At 38.6% G+C, this 22062-nt stretch overlaps 1 protein-coding gene across 1 annotated transcript; it reads right to left on the bottom strand.

The window, feature by feature from the left end:
* Window positions 1-9167: 9167 nt before the first annotated feature.
* LOC139121911 (long-chain fatty acid transport protein 2-like) lies at window positions 9168-19378 on the bottom strand. Its single transcript, XM_070687224.1, has 9 exons — window positions 18764-19378; window positions 16800-17021; window positions 16294-16449; window positions 16002-16126; window positions 15490-15684; window positions 12389-12479; window positions 11289-11487; window positions 10920-11017; window positions 9168-10180 (listed from the first exon to the last, which is right to left on the bottom strand). The coding sequence occupies exons 1-9, from the start codon at window positions 19242-19244 to the stop codon at window positions 9873-9875; spliced, it is 1875 nt and encodes a 624-aa protein (XP_070543325.1). The 5' UTR covers window positions 19245-19378; the 3' UTR covers window positions 9168-9872.
* Window positions 19379-22062: the final 2684 nt, after the last annotated feature.

The following is a 22062-nucleotide window of genomic DNA, read 5'->3' as shown; positions in this document are numbered from 1 at the left end:
TATCTATTGTCATTATGTTTTATATGCAAAACCTGTCTTACACTTCCCTGTTGTAGCATACACCCTCCAGTCAATGCTCTACCCTATTGTAGCATAGGCCGTCCAGTCTATACTCTTCCCTATTGTAGCATTGGCCCTCCAGTCTACACTCTACCCTATTGTAGCATTAGCCCTCCAGTCTGCACTCTACCCTATTGTAGCATAGGCCCTCCAGTCTACACTCTTCCCTATTGTAGCATTGGCCCTCCAGTCTACACTCTTCCCTATTGTAGCATAGGCCCTCAAGTCTACACACTTCCCTATTGTAGCATTGGCCCTCCAGTCTATACTCTACCCTATTGTAGCATTAGCCCTCCAGTCTGCACTGTACCCTATTGTAGCATAGGCCGTCCAGTCTACACTCTTCCCTATTGTAGCATTTAGCCCTCCAGTCTGCACTCTACCCTATTGTAGCATAGGCCCTCCAGTCTACACTCTTCCCTATTGTAGCATTGGCCCTCCAGTCTACACTCTTCCCTATTGTAGCATTTAGCCCTCCAGTCTGCACTCTACCCTATTGTAGCATAGGCCCTCCAGTCTACACTCTTCCCTATTGTAGCATTGGCCCTCCAGTCTACACTCTTCCCTATTGTAGCATTTAGCCCTCCAGTCTACACTCTTCCCTATTGTAGCATAGGCCCTCCAGTCTACACTCTTCCCTATTGTAGCATTGGCCCTCCAGTCTATACTCTACCCTATTGTAGCATTAGCCCTCCAGTCTGCACTCTACCTTATTGTAGCATAGGCCCCCAGTCTACACTCTTCCCTATTGTAACATTGGCCCTCCAGTCTGCACTCTACCCTATTGTAGCATAGGCCCTCCAGTCTACACTCTTCCCTATTGTAGCATTGGCCCTCCAGTCTATACTCTACCCTATTGTAGCATAGGCCCCCCAGTCTACACTCTTCTCTATTGTAGCATTAGCCCTCCAGTCTGCACTCTACCCTATTGTAGCATAGGCCCCCAGTCTACACTCTTCCCTACTGTAGCATTGGCCCTCCAGTCTATACTCTACCCTATTGTAGCATTAGCCCTCCAGTCTGCACTGTACCCTATTGTAGCATAGGCCCCCCAGTCTACACTCTTCCCTATTGTAACATTGGCCCTCCAGTCTGCACTCTACCCTATTGTAGCATTGGCCCCCAGTCTACACTCTTCCCTATTGTAGCATTAGCCCTCCAGTCTGCACTCTACCCTATTGTAGCATAGGCCCCCCAGTCTGCACTGTACCCTATTGTAGCATAGGCCCCCCAGTCTACACTCTTCCCTATTGTAGCATTGGCCCTCCAGTCTATACTCTACCCTATTGTAGCATTGGCCCTCCAGTCTGCACTCTACCCTATTGTAGCATAGGCCCTCCAGTCTACACTCTACCCTATTGTAGCATTAGCCCTTCAGTCTGCACTCTACCCTATTGTAGCATAGGCCGTCCAGTCTACACTCTTCGTTATTGTGTCATTGGCCCTCCAGTCTATACTCTACCCTATTGTAGCATTAGCCCTCCAGTCTGCACTGTACCCTATTGTAGCATAGGCCGTCCAGTCTACACTCTTCCCTATTGTAGCATTGGCCCTCCAGTCTACACTCTTCCCTATTGTAGCATTGGCCCTCCAGTCTACACTCTACCCTATTGTAGCATAGGCCCCCCAGTCTACACTCTTCCCTATTGTAACATTGGCCCTCCAGTCTGCACTCTACCCTATTGTAGCATTGGCCCTCCAGTCTACACTCTTCCCTATTGTAGCATTAGCCCTCCAGTCTGCACTCTACCCTATTGTAGCATAGGCCCCCCAGTCTGCACTGTACCCTATTGTAGCATAGGCCCCCAGTCTACACTCTTCCCTATTGTAGCATTGGCCCTCCAGTCTATACTCTACCCTATTGTAGCATTGGCCCTCCAGTCTGCACTCTACCCTATTGTAGCATAGGCCCTCCAGTCTACACTCTTCCCTATTGTAGCATTGGCCCTCCAGTCTATACTCTTCCCTATTGTAGCATTAGCCCTTCAGTCTGCACTCTACCCTATTGTAGCATAGGCCGTCCAGTCTACACTCTTCGTTATTGTATCATTGGCCCTCCAGTCTATACTCTACCCTATTGTAGCATTAGCCCTTCAGTCTACACTCTACCCTATTGTAGCATAGGCCGTCCAGTCTACACTCTTCCCTATTGTATCATGGCCCTCCAGTCTACACTCTTCCCTATTGTAGCATTAGCCCTTCAGTCTACACTCTACCCTATTGTAGCATAGGCCCTCCAGTCTACACTCTTCCCTATTGTAGCATTGGCCCTCCAGTCTACACTCTTCCCTATTGTAGCATCAGCCCTCCAGTCTGCACTGTACCCTATTGTAGCATAGGCCCTCCAGTCTACACTCTTCCCTATTGTAGTACAGGCCCTCCAGTCTATACGATTGCACTAAATCACTGAAGATGACCTCTATTCATTAGTGTTCTGTTCTAGCATGATGTTTTCATCGACAAGTTATGTGTATGTTCTGAGGTGAAAGTAACATGTACAGATTCACAAGTCTACACACCAGACAAACATATCACCATTTGATCATTTCCAGCTGATGATAGAGGAAAATTCTCCAGAACAGTTTGCTGTCATTCATTACTGTATATCACAGAACCTCTGACGATTTTATAACCTTTGTAAAATAAAACCGAAATAATTTTTCGTATTTTTTCAGATATTATGATCAAAAACTGAAGCCAAACTCATGTCAGTTCCGTCAAAAACTATAAAAATATGCATAAAACTTTATTAAATGTTGTGTAAAATTTAAAAGGGAAAAATAATGGCACTCAAAGGGTTAATACTGCTTCATCTGCCATTAGAGTTGATTTATTATCAGCTTTTTTTGTTCTATTTCTGTGATAGTTCCTTGTTACACTCCCAAAATTATGTTTGAATACATCTTTGTTCAGGTTGTCAACAAGGCCAGTACAAGTGCCATGTCCAGTGTTGTTTTTGTCAGTTGAATTCTGCACCAGACATTTTTTGAAATTCGTTTTCAAAGTTTGCAGTGAATATTGTATAATTTACATCAGCAGGGCTGAATATTCTAATGACGACATACTTCAGGAGAAGATGTACTTATATTCTACAAGAATATGATAAAAATTTCATCCCAAGACACCGCTAATATCACTTCCATGGTTGCTTGTACAATGTTGAGTGTGCAATTCATGGTGCATTTGTGACAATATTTACTGGTGACATTTGAGAAATTTTAATAAATTACAATAATCAATCATTTTGACTGAAATTTAAAAGTCAAAGTATTGTCTATGATGGAGATAAAAAATTATTGATACTTATTTTCATTTGTGTTTATCATCATTCCCTTATGTGTAAATTTACAAATTTAGCTAAAAATGAGAAATTCAATACAAGTCAAAGCAGAAAAAAGACCTAGGTAAATTAGCTAGCCCAGCTTGAACACCAATATTGAAATTGCGTGGGAGATTAACATTCAGGGTTACGCCACGGTCCCTCTATCAGAGGGACCGTGGTTACGCAAAGATCTAAAATGATGAATGACAAACTGTCACAAAATACTTCATTACAAACTCAATACATTTTCCATGACTATATAAAGCAAGAGTAACCGTGTTAAGGTAGAACGCGCCTTGGGGACAGATATTCGGACTCTAAAACTTTTTCAATTCTTTTCTGATATAGTTTATTTTCTGAAATTTTACTAAACTCTATCTTTGTCTGTCTTTTGATCGTTTTAGTGTTGCCTGCTCTCTAGCATTTTCATTCTTTTACTTGTCTTTCCACCAGTTTGTCTGTATCATTCACTATACTTTAGCATTAACGATCTGCCAGACTGTACCTCTACCATGTCTTCGTATTGAACGAAAAGAATATTGTTATCACTTCTCGCTATCCAGTATCCTAGGACATGATCGAACCAAGATCCCCAGGGGACTGCAAAAAAATACAACAGGAGAACAAATGATTTCATTTTGCATCGTAACAATCGTTTATATTGCAAGTCAAGCTTTAGAGTATCGTTATGGAATAAATAAACGTGTTGCTAACGAGTTTAAAGTTACGAGTTACCTAGACTATGACCCACTGTACTGTACTGTATCGATGTTATATCACTTGGGGTCAAGATTTTTGGTTTACATTTTGTTTTGTCGACTACGGAATTCGACATCAGCTCACGTGTTGTCTCTCACGTTCTTATGCATTTGCAAGATCTGAGGACACGGATGCAAAGTAGCTCCTAATAACGTCTGACAAGTAATCAACTCCAAGTTGTCTCCTGAAAGATCTGTTCTTTTCAAATGTTCGGTGCACGATGAACATCACTATTTTTTGAGTTCTCTGCTCTACAAAATTATTTTTGTTGATAGATATTCCTATTCCACTGGTTAAAAGGTAGTAAAATTGCACAAGTTACCTCAAACCCTATAACTTACGATGATCACGTGGCATTTCTACCTTTTGAGTCGCCTAAACATATTGATGACAACGCTTGAAAAAAATTTACAGTACCTTACTTACCTGTACCGTCGACGAAGTTCTGGAAGAATTCGTCCCAAACATCAAATGTTTTCAGCATGGTATTCCAGTGATGGAAATGAAAATATGAAACAGCTGACGTGTCCTTCACGTTACGCGCGACATAAATGATCTGAAAAGGGAGAAGATTAGCATTCAATGACTTTTTGAAGAAGTTTATGCATTTGGTTCAGTTTGTATATGCAGTTTTCAAATTATCTTCTGTATTTCAATTTCTTCTTAATGAAACAAGATGTTTTGTCTATTTAAGGAGAAATTCGCCTCATGGCAAATTTTAAGATAAGAATTCTCGCTATTGTTAACTGTACTACAGACTTACTGAACTCACCTCGAATCTTGTACGGAATATGAAGTTTTTCACCATCTTGTGACAATGGAGTATATACTAAACATAGAAAATAGCGACTATTTTGAACTTTAAACATCAGTAAATTTTGGGACTTTGCTGTCTGTCCAAATGTTTGCCCGATATACATTGATTTTTCTTTAAAATACGAACGAGAAAAGTCAAAAGCGCCTTTCAGTTAGTATATGAGCAAGAAGCTACAGCTTCCCTATTCGTGGTGCTAATATTATTTATAATTGTTCACAATGGCAAGCTTATGACAGAGTAAAATGTATTAGGAATGCTTAATGTGAAATTATTATATAACAAGTTTCTCGTTGTTATCGACCATGAATACAAAAATTAAGTCTGTGGACACAAATACACAAAACGGACAGTGATCGTCAAGATTCCGAAATAATAGCTGGTGACATTATCTCTCTCATTGAATAAGACTGAAGTGGCAGATTGTGAATATACTGAAAGATCAGTGAAAGTTAATGTGAATATCATAAAACTGATTCGCGTTTGAAACCGCCGTCAATTACTCAATTATTGCCTTAGCTGCCGTACCGATCTATTTATTGCTTACTTTGGCCTTCCTCTCGGTGATTTGTACGGGTATGAGTTTGTACGGCGAGTGGGTCCTTATAACAAGGAGACGGCATCATATTGACTTGTGGGTAAACTTGGACAAGCTGACCACCACGTAAAACTACATCATGTTCCAGAAAGGGCACGCGCAGGAGCGATGGTATATCTTTAATTTCATTGACGTTACAGTCTTTGTGTAATGGAGATAGCATTTCCTGCATCCATGTTGTACCTGGAAGTACAAACGTCAACTGCAAAGGTCAATGTTAATGATTCACATTGTTGATATTGATCAGTTGCGAAGCTCAATGATTTAGCATTTAGTAATAGTTGATAGAAGTCCGAAAACGTCTTTGAAAGTGCGCCAAGAACCAGACTGGCGGCATCTTTTCGATTTTCGCTGCTGTAGTTGTTGTTTTCACAAAATATACAACGTGATTCCAAGTTGTGTTGGTATTAATATGCTTGCTCTCCGTGTCATATCAACATTAAGTCTTCTAAAAGGATTATACGTAAGTTATATTGCTATCTGAAGCTTTTAATTGACAATGTAATGTTGAACTCTTCATCGAAGTTCATAATTTAGTTTGAGATTTAGACGAATGAGATTTATTTTTACTTTCAATATTCCATACAATGTTTGAACGAGTGTTATAAGAGGCGTACAAGCGTACTCACGTATTTCCACGTACAGTAACACCACTTCACTAAGTTCGCAATAAAAATGTGAAAATGATGAAAAATGCCAATATTGGTATTATACGTCCCTTGAGAATTTCTCTTCGGCCGAAGTATTTGTATGGCAAATTTATGTGTAGAAAGAAACAGAGATACTTTATGCCGCAGAGATAACTGTCGACGGACAAGAAAAACTTGCTTGGTGAAGCGGCAGTGCTGAGACATTCGTATCATGTTGTATTCGATTGCTGTTTCTATTGGAAACAAAACTGAAATTGATGACAATCTACTGTTAACTCTTTAAGTGACACATTCTTTGGAAATAAATTTGGCATAATTGGATGGTGAAGTAATGTCGATTTAATCTACAAATGTAATCTCATCTGCTTTTCCTTTCAAGTTACACACTTGTTTTTATGAGTAATTTGCAATATTGACCGTATTGTCAATTAACTGTGTACAATGTCATTCTCCAAGTTATTCAACACCTTCTCATTGCAAATGATCACGAATCACACGTTTCACTGAAAACATTTGCTGGTAGCAATACTTTTGATGATTCTAGTTGAGTATACTATTGAAACTACTTTGCTTGACTGGCGGCAGCGTTCTTCGGGACAGTGTAAAATTCAATGATATTATCATTCGATGCAGTCAGCTAGGAAGGTTCGACACTAGGGCCGAAGGATTACCGACTCCCGGCCGAAATGGAGAGGAGAAATTCGGGACGGAAACGGAACCTTTCTGACAACCAAACCAGTTCAATGTCATCAATAATGGCATCGTGGAATTGTAATGAACCCGCAGTAAAGGCGTTGTCGGTTGTCATTTTTTCGGTTAAAGGTTATCTCTGTTACCTCATCAGGTCGACGTGTAGTTTCTCATAACAAATACGTCCTGTCGGCAATAGGTTTCTGGCCTACACGGTTATTACCACTTGTAACAAGAACTGAATGTTCCCTTTCACAATTTCAGAGAGAAAATCACGACAGAGTTTGGTTTACCCTAAGGGCTTGCTTCTTCATTTTTTTGTCGTGGAATTCGGCCTGGAGATAGCAGCAAGTTTTACCCCCGGAGGTAGTTGGCAATGTTTGTGCTATTACGCTCTGCATCTATGCGCCCAAGGCACATGTACACACGTCTATGGGGCGCATAGACGTAGAGCGGAATAGACCACAGGTGACTGTGGTTTGTGCTACCTCCATGCGTGATCAAGCATTTACCTGACTTTAGATATATAAATTATGATGTAGACGTCATCCCCGCGAACTTGGAAGTTTATCAGGGCTTGGAGTGTTTTGGTTGTTACAGTTGCTTGAAAGACGAGATCATCATAAACATGGTTATCTTCTGGTTAGAATGGTTCTTCTGAAAGCTCATTCAAAGCAGCGAGCTGCTCACTGAGATCCATCATAGCAACTTGCCTGGCTTCACATCAAACAACAAAAGGTGTATCTCCTAAATCAACATGACATTCACCTTAGGGGAGAACCATTTGATTTCTTGGGAGGTGGGGGGGGGGTGGAGGACTCTTAGGAAAAAAATTGTCAGCGGGCGAAGAGGAAGAAGAAAAACATTGTCTTGAGAAAAGAAAGATCATAGCAGACCACAGACAAACACAATTTGTTACAAAATTTTGGAAATCTGGCTCTCTCATTTTCCCATTCTCTGGAGGTGCGCCGCCTCAGGCGGCGCTAACCCTTTCTGAGGCGGCGCTAACCCTTTCAAAATACATTAGGAAGTCCAGTGTCTTTTTTGCCAGTATTCGTGATATAAACACACAACAAAAGTTAGGTCAAAACTCGTTCCACAAAAGACTTTCGTTGTATGCTACGTCCTGGCAAACAGATTTCATGGTTTATGTTGGGACAAACATTGCCATGTGTCACATCAAAACTTAAATAGAGATAAGAATCGCATATTAAAAAAATGGTAATCACGAAAAAATGTTTGCATTGTTCCACATGGGGGAAAAATTCTGCAGGATAGACATTAGAAAAAATTGCTACCATACCCATTTCCTCCAGCCCCCTCCCCCCACGAAATCAAAGGTTCTCCTTTGACCTGAAATTTACCCTTAACCTTGCCCTTGCCTTTCTACGTAATCAGCCTATTAGAAACGACATAGAACCAAAAGGGGACATTCCGTTGTTATGATCACGGGGTGGCCTGGTCTGTCGACCAGTATATTTCTCGGTAAAAAATACCTGAGAATAAGTGCCATTCTGAACAGAATATGCACAATAATTGCCTAGTACTACATGCTTGCAATGGCGCGAACAATTTTTTGTAGAAAACGCCTAATTGGGGATGTCTTACAAACGTTCTTTCAATTTATCATGTGGTATTGTGGTATATTGTTAATAAATCTTGGTTTCAAATTATCTAAGAGCTCTTTTAATTTTTTAATGTTCTCATTTGATTTATACCACTACGAGAGAAGACAACATCACAACATGTTTGTCCCTGTTTGATGGTACAAGGAACAGATGTTGGCATCTTTGATAATTTCGTTGTAGAACATTTCGAAAACTCTGCAATGAATCTAGCTCTGCTTTTCCGAAGACCTCGCCAACATCATATCTGCACCCATTCCTACAATTGTTACCACGATTCCCGCCTAAAAAAATTTACACAAGATGATCTTTACTAAACCAAACAATACAATTTTGGTAGAATAGTCACTATCAATGACGACAAAATTTCAATTTGTTCCTTTCGCAAGTCTTGATTGCCTGTTCGTTTGCGTCGAGAAAAACCTATGACGCAATTCAACTTGATACAACCGTAAACACTGCAAGAAACGTCACTGCCAATCTCAGTGACCGAACACACTTCTTTTCGAAACTTTTATAATTCGGAAGGCTTCAGTGCATTCTTTCACATTTTATGGAAGTCATGGTACTACAACTTTCCGCTGTAAAAAGACCATAACAACCCGTATGTGTTTTGCTGAAGTTACTCAATGTTTGACAACTCTATACTCCTGATGTCGTAAAAATACTTTTATTGTTCATTCCAATCATCTTAATCATCAGTAAGTGACAGTAAGACAGAGAATGTTGCTGACAATTATTGACCGTCACATATATATTTTTGTCTCGTAGTGCTTTCAATGTTAAATAATCACAAAACGGACCTAATTATGCCTTTTTCATCATGCCAGTTTTGTCACAACATATACATGTATTCTAGAGAGTCTTGTTATTGTCAATTTTCAGTGATTCTATTGTAAGCATGAACGATTTTACCAGATCGTTACTATGGAAACTGTGCTGCACAAATGCCAGATGTGTATGGATTGTATTTTTCGATAAAAAAGACAAGACTCGCAATGGTAATATTGTTCGGCTTTTCCGATTGAGTTTCATGTGTAATGGAGAAGTGAAAATCTTCGGCTCTGTAAGTCAGTGTCGATTTCTGAAAATTCTCAAGGCAGAGACTATTTGATGAAATCGACATGACATGATGAAATGGAACCATTTCTGGGTCCAGTATATTTGTTAATATCAGAAATATCGATGCCACGTTTTATAATGAGTAAAATGATAAAGGTATCTGTATTTTAAAACTTGTTTATCTAATATTAAGGCATATATATATCATAAGTAAGGTGTAATGGGAGAATTTCATCATTCTATGTTTTCCTGAGTCACAACGTTGTCTTCTTCCATGATCAAACAATTCATCTCACATTTTAGCCTTTCCTATCACTATCGTTTTATAGCTGTCTTCTTTTAACTCAGAATAAGTTTGTTTTTCATTGTCAAGATAATAAAGTGGCTCTTTTATTATATTTGGATCGAATCCCTCCTTTACAAGTTCAACTTTGGTGTACTTAAATGTTCCAGTCGTGGAAAGAGAGGGTCTCACTCGTAGAAACATTGGGCATGCGTAGGAGGGCAGGTGAGAAGTCACGTGGATGAAAAGCTTCTCCTTGTCCAGCGTGTCCTCGTTTTTCAAAACTACGGCGGCCATTCCTACACGACCATCCTGACCTTTAGAAAAAAGATAAACAATCGATGTTAAAAGTAAATGAAAAGAGCACATAACAGAAATATAGTAAACTAAAGCGTCCGCAAAGAGAAATTATAATATGTTAACCTGGACATATGAAATGGTCTATAAAGGGCCAATAAAACTGACAAACATAGTCATTTTATACTAGCCACATAACAAGTACTTAGTTCGTGGTCCGACTTTTGCTTACATTTAAGAAACAATTCTGCTGTAGATAGCTCATCCGTTCATTCGTAACTACCATTTTAGGAATGTATTTATAGTCATTCAATCATTTCGGTTATCGCGTTTTATAATTAAAGGGCCCAGTGGCTGTAACTTTTGATGATATTTTCACTCTTTTTGTTTTTACAGTCAAGTACAGTTTCTTGTTCTCCTTTCAAGAGTACGCTAAGATACACGGCACTTAGTTTGTCAACCCAGCCCGTACATTATGTGTTGACTGCATTGTCATTGTTGACGAGTGAATTCAGGTCCGGACTAGAATTCAATAGTACACAATAACAGTACAGTATAATAAAAGTACAGACGCTGTGTTGGTAAGCTAAATAGCTCGTGTTCTAACATGTTTTGGGGTGTAGAATAAGAACTTGCACAATATACAGGACGAAATTTGTGAAAAAAAGTTATCAAAAGTTAAAGCTACTGGCCCTTTAATGTAATGGTATGGTTTGAGTAGAGCAGCATCGGTGACAGCGATAGAACAGTGTGACATACCTGGGATAGCAACGCCATACACGTTAGCTTCTTGTATATCTTCAAACGAAGCCACTACTTGAGCTACCTCAGTGGTTGCCACATTCTCTCCTTTCCATCTGTTACAAATAACATGGGAGACAGGATGATTTTTTATCGTGTCGTTATTTCTAACAATCATGGGAAAGCATTCTGTTACAGTCTCCACATGTTTTAACTGAATAAATTTCCATACGAAATGAACACCATCCCAATCGTAATAGAAAGGGCACAAGGAGACTATGTATTATCAAACTGGTGATGAATTCGAAAGCGAAATTGGAAGAACTTATCCCATAATTTCGATTTGTAATGTGATATTTCAAATTGCCTTCCGCGAACCACACTTACCTAAAAGTATCCCCAACGCGATCCACAAAATACAAGTAGTAATTCTTGTCGAGCATCATTAAATCCCCCGAGTTGTAGTACAAGTCTCCATCTTGAAAGGCGTTCCGGACGATTTTTGCCTCTGTCAAGTTAGATGGACCAAGATAACCTTCGAATTTTGCCCACTGATTGATTGTACAGAGCATCAGCCCTGGTGAACCTGTCAAGAAAACATAACACCATGGCAACTTCATTAATGACCTTGTGAGTGGAATGATTTCATTCCATGTTTTATCAAATGCCGAGGCCAATATAGAGCCTGAATAAAACAATAATAAAAACACCGATGAGATACCTCCTGGTGTTCTTCCCCTTGGGTAACGTGATAGCAGAGTACAGACTGGATTTGAATTTAACAGAGTTATCAACTTTGCACAGAGAAAATTCACAAGTTTCGAACTTCTAACGCCAAATACTAAGGGAGAGATTATGAAGGTATCCAAAACCAACTACAAAACAACAATTTTTCAAGAAAATTGAGTAAAAAATGAAAGAAATGAAAACTGTAAATATGCACATTTTCGGCCATGTTCACACAACATAATGAGGGCACATTTGAAGAAATATAAGAAAGTCAGCCCCCCTTAAGAAAATTCCATGTGTAAATTTCGTCATAATATTAATCAATTCAAGTTCGGTCATTATGACTGACATTAACGTATAAATATTATTAAAGTTTTTTTTAATTACATTGGTTTCAGGGGAGGACAAAGTTGACGACGAACGCCAATGAACAAATCTATGTAACTCCGCGTTTAAACAGAGCGTTGTGCAAAATTATTTATCATTTACCTGGACAGAAACGCAACGTTATTTCTCTTTTAAGTAAATTTAGAAATTTCGGATACCAAACATAACAATCATCAATAAAATCGTAAATATTTAAAGACAATAAAACTGCAAACTATCGGAGACACTGAAGGTCATATTAAGCACATACAACTCCATTACCAGAATAAATATACCTTTTTATGACAAGTTTCAACAGTGTTTTTCCTTTCCACGCAAGTTTAAGCGAGCAAACGGTCAGGTTAAGTTCAATTTCAAATTCAAATACTCACCCAACTTAACTGGAATGCATCTACCATTTGAATCTCGGAGAGGCTGCGCTGTATCGTAATCGTACTGCACCATTTCAAACGCCATTCGCCTCTAAGTTCAGAAATACAAATTTAAATATTCTTCAGCAGTCTGTGGTATAACATTGTGAAATGTTCACTGCTGGTGAACATCATCGTGTGCCATAGTGTTACAAAAGTAAGAATTTCACATATTTAAGCAATAAAGCACCCTCAGCGACTGTATACCACAAGATTTTGACCAGTTCACGACATATATGCACGAACGATAGCATATATGAAGCGAAATTGTCAAAATCGAGTGGTATACCATCACTGGGTGTAATTTACTATAATATCATAACTGTATATTGAAGTTCTGGCATGGAACGTCAAAAAAGGATTTTTGCTCTTGACAAGAGTTTGCGCGAGTGCCAACCGTGGTATATCGCGAATATACCGCAGTTCCTTTCACGTCTCGACCAATCAGATCGCTGAATTTGCGCCATCAATATACTGGTATGATATAATTTTAGATAAATTGACGTTCTATACTTCAAACAGTTACACATTTCGTATTGAGGTGCAATATCGATAATATATATATATATATATATATATATATATATATATATATATATATATATATATATATATATACTGAGAATCTAGGAACTTGTAGTTGTCACTCTACAGGCTGTTTCATGCGCTAAGCAATCATCAGGAGTGAAGGTTTGGCGGCAATAGAACTGTTTATATTGTGTTGCAGGTGGGCATGCATATTCAATAAGCGGTTGTGGCCAAGGCAAGTCAGTTATTACAGAGGAGGAATTTGCTGCGATGTCTGCATTTTGAGAGGAATTCAGCACGTTTGTTGAGGGTTGATTTGCTATCTGAATAAATTATATGGAGTTTTCTGTTATGCAAAGGTTGCAGCGTTTGGTTTTATTTGAATAGGGGGGAGCTCTGTCGATGATCGACCATTTGATGTCGTAGTTTATGTTGTTGCCTTTGAGCTTCCATATGAATTTTGAGAGCTCTGTGCTATTTCTGTGCTTGGGAGTTTTGAAAGTGTACTTGTGATACGTGTATCTTTGTTTGAAGGTTGAGTCCGTGAGTCCAATGTAGTGTTTCTGATCGTTGCTTGTGGTGACAGTGGCTTTGTATATTACTGAAGAGGTGAGGCAGTTTCCTGAAAGTGGACAATCGTCTTTTTTGCGGCAGTTGCACCACTTCTCTTGCTCCCTGTCTTTATGTAGTATTTGGTTGTTGTGGGCTTTGATTATACTTCCCATGTTTCTGGAGCAACTGTAGCTTACTTTTACGTTGTTTTTATTGAAGAGCTTGTGTAGACGGTGGCCTTCTGGAAAGTGGGTCTTAATCAAGTTCAGGAATGTTCTGCCGATGTTGGTTTTCACTGCCTTGTTGAACGGGGGATTGTACCAAATGATTCGTCTGCTGCGTTTTCTTTTGTTTTCGTTGCTTGGTGACGGGGGCTCGTACTTCATTTTGTATGTGTATCCACTTTGTTTCAGCGCCTTTTCGAAGTCGGGGGCTGCTTTCTTGAATGTTGTTTCACAATCTGAGATGTTTGATATTCTGCTGTTGACTGAGGTAGGTATTTGTTCCAGGATTGGCGGGGGGGGGGGGGGGTGGTTGGATTGTCTATCGACGTAGAGAAGCTGGTTGTTTGGTTTGCTGTATGGTGGTAAGAAGCATTTTCCAGATTGAATGTTACGTCAAGAAAGTTAGTGGTCTTGATGTTCGCTTGGATAGTTATGCGGAGATCAAATGCGTGGAAAATGGAAGTGAGTTCCTTTTTCAGTTTTTCACATTGCCTTGCTGATTTACTGCTTGTGATGGCGAGCCCGTCGTCTCGGTAAAGACCGGTGTTTTCTTTGCCGAGTTTGGAGAGGATGTACAATCCGACGAGCTCACATATCTCAGCTCCGTCAAAACTTCCCATGGTTATGTCAAACATGTCTTCTGAGTTTCTCTTGGTCCATACGGAATCGTTGTTGAACAGTGCGGAAGTGGTGCAACTGCCGCAAAAAAGATGATTGTCCACTTTCAGGAAACTGCCTCACCTCTTCAGTAATATACAAAGCCACTGTCACCACAAGCAACGATCAGAAACAAACACTACATTGACTCACGGACTCAACCTTCAAACAAAGATACACGTATCACAAGTACACTTTCAAAACTCCCAAGCACAGAAATAGCACAGAGCTCTCAAAATTCATATGGAAGCTCAAAGGCAACAACATAAACTACGACATCAAATGGTCGATCATCGACAGAGCTCCCCCCTATTCAAATAAAACCAAACGCTGCAACCTTTGCATAACAGAAAAACTCCATATAATTTATTCAGATAGCAAATCAACCCTCAACAAACGTGCTGAATTCCTCTCATAATGCAGACATCGCAGCAAATTCCTCCTCTGTAATAACTGACTTGCCATTGGCCACAACCGCTTATTTGAATATGCATGCCCACCTGCAACACAATATAAACAGTTCTATTGCCGCCAAACCTTCACTCCTGATGATTGCTTAGCGCATGAAACAGCCTGTAGAGTGACAACTACAAGTTCCTAGATTCTCAGTATTACCGCCCTGCAGAAATGCATTGAGCACTATACTTTGCCTGCATTGACAAGCAAACCATTTTCGTATATATATATATATATATATATATATATATATATATATATATATATATATATATATATATATATATATATATATATATATATATATATATATATATATATATATATATATATATATATATATATATATATAATATATATATATATATATAAAAGGCCGGCTCTCTCCGTGCATCGCAAAAAAATGTCGTAATACCCAACTGAATAATTCTGGCCAGTATGAACAAAAATATGAAGATGCACTCCAAAAACGACTTACCTTTTCTGAAAACTGACGATGTCACAGTAAGTACACTCTATGTCGAGAAGTAAAAAACTTACAAACGCGTAAATGATATTGATAAGTGTAAGTAATAGAGGTATCGGAAATTTCGCTCGATTTCAACTTGAAAAACTCATAATTTTGATACTATGACGCAGCCTTACCTTCAGCAACGGTGATAGTTTCCCCACTGCACCGACTGTATTATCGATGTTACCGATAAACACCAATCCTTCAGTTGAGCCGTAAAATTCATGTATAACCGGGATATTGAAGCGCCTTTTGAAGTCCTGCCAAATATCAGGTCGCAGTCCATTGCCAGTTATCATTCGTATGCGATGCTTCTTATCGAGAGGACCCTGACATACAAACAGACAACCATATTGACATCAAATCAATTTCCTAGGGAAGCATAGCTTATCATCATTGTGTTGTATAAAATGCAATTTTGTGATAGTCGATAAAAACAGGATTCGTTGCAAACTGAACACTTGTGACAAGACAAAAAGCTTTCAAAGTTTGAGTTCGTTTGTTTAAAATTTGACCAATTCACAAAACAATGCACATAGGATACTGGTAGCATAATTCTGTTATTACATATGTATTGCCGTATTCCATATTGGACGTGAAAAAATAAACCCGTATTTTTACTATCTGATATGGAAACTGAACAAACCTCTGGTCTTGACAGCAGATAGCGACAAATTTCACCAATGTAAATGAAGTACGTGACGTCATAGCGACAGCAGTCCTCCCAAAAGCGTGTCACTGAGAACTTTCGAGCCAGTACCATTGTCGCCCCTGAAACAAAAAGGTAGGGCGAAGAGTCATTTTATGGAAAATTCTGCTGTGATTTCCAGACATATGCTGCGTTTTTATCGATTCGCACTTTGGGAGAGATTACGTTACTCAATGCGAGGTTGATGGACTCGTTACGTCCATGGCGAACAGTGCCAAATTGTACTTACCGACTCGTAGAGAATTTCCCAGTCCGATTAAAAACGCATTGCCATGATAGAGAGGTAGGAATAAGTATACCCTGTCATCAGAACGCATGTAGGGATAGGCTGTAGACGTACTCCTCAGCTGTCTTTCGTATGTTATAATACCAGCTTTGGGTAACCCTAGTAAAATTAAGAGTGAGTATGCACAGATTGACGTGTGACTATAAATTCAAACTTTTACAAAGTATGAGTTTTTGAAAATACACAAAGACTTCATGTACAAACGTTCGAGGACACACGAGTCTTATGTCAATTAAAATTCTTTTGATTAAAGCCAATTTTTGAACTGTGACTGTCTAGCAGAATATTACAAACTTTAACATAAGCTCTAGTAGAGTAAAATTCTTCTCTTCAGCGGTCTGATTTGCAATGCCTCGTGTCGAATAATGCAAAAGACGGGAAAATGGATATTCAGGGATCTAAAAATGTCGGATTTGCATACTAAATTCATTGCAAATGAATATTAATACCTGTGGTGCCAGATGTGTAAATCAAAACAGTGACGTCATTTGGTTGAATGTTACGTCTCATTTCACTTGGAATGGCCTCATCCGAAGACAGAGCAACTTCTTGATCTATATCCTCCACGAAATCATACTTCGATGAGTCCGCATTAGACACACTTAATACGCGAATGCCTAGTTCCCGCAGCTTGTCCCTGTGTTCCTTAAGCGCCTCAAGAAGTTGAATGTCTGATAAAAATGAAATCATTATAACCACGATGAGGACAGAGAATCACTATTTTTCTTATAGGACATTTATCTACATCCATTCGGAAGACAAGACTAGACAACACTTTCATCATCGTTATAATTGATATTTGATATAGTGCTTATCTCACACATATGTGCATATGCACCTATTTTTCAAATGTCGAAAATGTCAAATATTCCAAGAAAGAAAGCGTGGCAGTCTAAAGGTTGTAATACCTACTACCGATTATGATCTCGTGATATGTCCGCATTTTCACTCGTTGCTGCGCTACTCGTCAAAATATGGACACATCACTCGAATACGACGCGATGTCGACCAAACTTCGTGTAATAACCCTTTATTATTTGTTATACCTTGTGCAGCATATCAAAATATCAATATCGATTCTAGACACTCACATCAGGTAATTCAAGACCTTACATCATATCTCTAAGGGAACGAGCACAATTAACGGCAGGGGGGCTGGAAGAGAAAATATGTGGTGCATATATTTTTTACAGCCCCCCCCCCCTAACACCAGCAAAAAATTTAGTGGCCCCCATCACCGGCAACAAAATTTTTGTGGCCCCCATCCCCGAAAAAGAAAGATTACATAGGTACAAATTTGTACACATATATATAATCCTTATAACTTTTAATATATGCTTTAGTGAAAACAACATTCTTGCATTCTTGAAATAAATAATAAACAAATAAATATATAAATAATAAACAAACAAAATAACATATGTTCAAGCTTCATTACTTGTAACACCTACAGCTACTTTTCAGTATTGTGTTGTGCTATTTTAATCTCAAAGAATGATGAAATAACCAGTTTCAATCTAGCCTCTGTATCATTACCAACCATTATTATTGTTGACAAATGAAGTCAATTTTCAATAATAATATTGCTCATTTTACACATAACAACTGCATAGTGAGGTTTAAGCCTTGGTATTTCATCATGCTACAAGAAGTTTAACAAGGAACTCCAGCTTCAACAAGGAATAAAAATGCTGAAAAATATTCTCTGTCTGTCATGGTGTAAAAAATTTTGGTGGCCAAAATTCCTGGAATTCTGGAATTCCTTTCCTGGAATTTTCATGGCCCACCCCAAGAACACTCATTTTTTTTTCGTGGCCCCCCCCCCCATTTTCTCTTCCGGCCACCCCCCTTCCGTTAATTGTGCTCGGTCCCTAATAGGAAGTGGCGTCAAAGTCTTTTTTTCGGCCACCGAAAATTGTTTTTCCAAAACTCTCCAATCCCCGAAATCAAATGCACTCCCTTGTGAAGATTAAATTTTGAAGTCCAGTGTAACGTTAACATTCGTGGAATTTCAATAACTGTACATCAAGTAAATTGGATGATATTTTTGCCCTAATATCATGCTTGAAACGTCGATGAAAATTTCATAAAGTTACTTTGGAATGTCTGAATGGGGTCGCTGCGTTATGAACTCTGACCTAGATTACCCAGGACTGTAACACACCAAGCCTTACATGTAAATGGTTCCAAAGTTCGTTCACTTCTATCTATGGACGGTTCAATGGATATGGCATGGCGTAACCCCGGCGTAACCTGTTTACAGGACCCGATAAAACGGAGACAGCCATATTGCGGGGCTGTGAGGGTCTAAGCCAGACAGTTGTTCGTGAAACAGTATACTTTAAGTATGAACATAATATGCAAATGGTTGTTAGTCTTTGTCATATCTCTGAAGTGTCAAAAATTTACGTACCTTGACCCACTATTACGACCTTTGCCTTGCTAATTTCTAAACAGTGTATTAGAGACTCGGCCCTTAAGTTGAAGTTGATAAAACCACAGCTTACTCCAAGCTTGGCGCATCCCAGGTAAGTCCAGATGAAAGCGGGTTCGTTGTACATGAACAGAGCCACCCTGTCTCCACACTTCATTCCTCGACCAATCAGGAGATTTGCAAACTTGTTTGAAAGTTTGTCGATGTCTCTGTATGTGTATAGACGACTGTCGTATATCACACACAACTTGTAAGGATTGCTGTGAACTACCTCCAAAAACATGTCCAGGACGAACTTCCGAGACTGGATCATCTTCACGACTTTCTCCCGAAAAGCATTTTGCAAACGAATAACACGTACGTCCCGCAACCAGTACGGATAAACGGTATGTGCGACGGCAGCACCAATCGCTGCTCCCGCCACCATTTTAGTCCCCCCACTACTCACAGGAGGTGCCATGTTGGTAATATCCCGGCTCCGCTGTAGTTTTAAAGTCCAAAGGAGATCCTAACGGATTAGAAGGAAGGGACGGTTCATCTAACTTCACGACGTGTGTGCTTTTGAAAGTGAACGAGCATCTCCCTCAACTCAGTAATGTACATACAGTTTTTGTTCGTCTACACCATAGTGTTACAAAATATTCCTCTGATAAGACTTTCATTTGCATATATTCTGGGTGTCAAATTATTTTTGCGGTCATCGAATTGGCTTGGCATAGTTGCTTAAGTCTATTTATGTTTACCATTATACATAATTCGTGCTCAATGTAAATTTTGACAACATTATGACATATAAAAATTGTGCTCTGCAAAAAAAAAATACTTTTAACTACGTATTTGTGCAGACACTGGGAATAGTCATAAACAAAGGAGTTCATTGTTGACATGAGTTCCTCAATGGGTTAATGTCGTAAAAAACACAACAGATGATCCCCTCCTCAAAGTGAAAACAACAAAATTATCTAATCAGCAACAGATATCTTGATGTTAGAACATTGAAATCCGTACCTATAAGCTTATGTAATTGATAAATAATCTATTACTATTTTTAAAGTAAACATTTTGACTTTGCTGTTATTTTTAACGTCTGTCGTATCATTAGCAGCCAACTGTTCCCTAAAGAGGTACAAGTATCGGGTATTCAACGATACAAAAGGGGTTTATCAATCACTGCCCATGAAACATTATGGATCTCAGTAAGTCACGCAATTTTGAAATCGTTGAGGGCGTATTACTTGTGCGAGCATGGTCTTATTCACCATTGTGCATGATTCAGCTGGCAAGTGGCCGCTATTTACCGTACGTCACAGAAAGCTAAAATTGACATGTTGACATTTTCTTCTTAAAAAGTGCAATATCGTAGTCGCGACCCACAAGAACCATCTTCCTATCCACTTCTCTACTGCAATATTTGAAGGTATTTTATCAATACTAAAGTCTAACAAAAAGATTATTGTGTATTTCAAAGTCAATCATATACTATAACAGAGTTTAGTAAAGTCGTAATTATATAGGATTGTGCCCTTGTGAAACATAACTGCAGATTTTGTCGAGCAAGTGTAACCTTCGAAAAGTTTGTGATAGGTCTCGTCTTTAGCCTTTGTGTCGCTTTAACATCTTATGACATTGGTAAAATTTTAAATATTGCAACTCTTCTTGTCAGTGCAATCCTCTATTTTACTGACGTGACGGGCCACTTATTGATAATAAATAATAAGTAATCACTAAAATTCAGCAGAACTCATCAAAAATCATATAATAGACAAACTTTAGTGAAAGAACATAGTGCATCATCTAAACAATATGTAGACTGACACAGAAACATGAGCCAAAGGACGTCGTTAATTCGTTGATACATTTAAAACGTAATTAAACAGTATATATATATATATATATATATATTATATATATATATATATATATATATATATATATATATATATATTATATATATATATATATATATGTATGTATGTATGTATGTATGTATGTATGTATGTAAAGGGTCTCTGATTTAGAAAGCAGAGACAATCATGGGACAAGGTAACCTCGCTTTGAGTCAAACACAACAATGGTCTTATCATCGTTTTAATACGATTGTCTTTCTCGTTGTTCTGGGTTGAAATATCTTTTAATGCCATAAGGCGACGAAAAGTTAGAGTGAAGCCAAGGTAATGCTATGTGAAACCAAACTTTGTGTTCACAAACGCCTATACGTAGCTAACAACAGCGCCACCAACCAAAGGAAAGCGAATCTTTTTGAATCTTCTGAACATACACCACAATGGGTGATACAGGATTACACGTAGTTGTCCATTCAACATGAACTTATAAAATGTACACTTCTTTACGAATGTCACGAGTTTAGCCCTCCAAACGAACATGATTTTTATAGGTTTAGGGTTTTAGTCGAGTCAGCAATAATATAGCATACTGACAGAGCAATTTTCTAGACGGGGAGATGAGATGAAATACTGTTTACCAAGAACAATGCGTATATTATTATATTGACCTCAGTAAAATGAGCATTCAATCTTAGGAAGTCTCTTTAAAGAGAGTGCAAAGCAAAACTGGTTTCGCTGAGCCGTGATGTTCGCCATGTCTTATTATATGTTCCAAATCTACTAGACTGCGCTACTTAAGGACAAGTCCAGGTTGTAATTGCCTACGTCAGTGAGTACATGATATGATATGACTTGAAGTGTCCTACGTGTATAAAACCGTAATCTAGCAGTTCTCAGCAGACATTATCTTCCTTGCTATTTAATGAAGTTTTCAGTATTTTCGTTTTGAATGTAAAATACAGCTTGTGTTATTCCTATAATCCTGTCGAAATATTTGAATAAAATTCAACTTGTTAATACAGTTTCATATGTTTGTCTTACGTTACAATTGACAAGTATGTCCTTGTTGAGACCAAATGTTTCATTTTGTACTCTGTGCGATTTACTGGGAATGTTATTTTGTTCTTAACATATTTTAGGGAAGTGAGAAAAAGTTTTTCAGGAGCAAAATAATAAAACAAACAACTTCCATCGCAGTATTAAAGCATGCTCTGAGTGGAGTGACTCGTGCTAATAGGCAGAGTTTTTCAGTTTGGTCAGAGAACAGTCTATTGCGTAGTAATTGTACTTGCTGTACAATGGTGTGAACCAAGAGATGTCATTGCTAGTTGAAACGCAGCGCTCTGACTATGGTCGACGTATCTGAAATTCTGTCCGATGAACGCGTTTAATCACAGTACTAAATTGTGCTACACAGCAAAGACGCAGCTCAAA

The sequence above is a fragment of the Ptychodera flava genome, chromosome 21 (genome assembly GCF_041260155.1).
Source record: "Ptychodera flava strain L36383 chromosome 21, AS_Pfla_20210202, whole genome shotgun sequence".
NCBI classification, from domain to species: domain Eukaryota; kingdom Metazoa; phylum Hemichordata; class Enteropneusta; family Ptychoderidae; genus Ptychodera; species Ptychodera flava.
The sequence above is the reverse complement of the archived record's forward strand: the minus strand, read 5'-3'. Positions and strand labels throughout refer to the sequence as shown.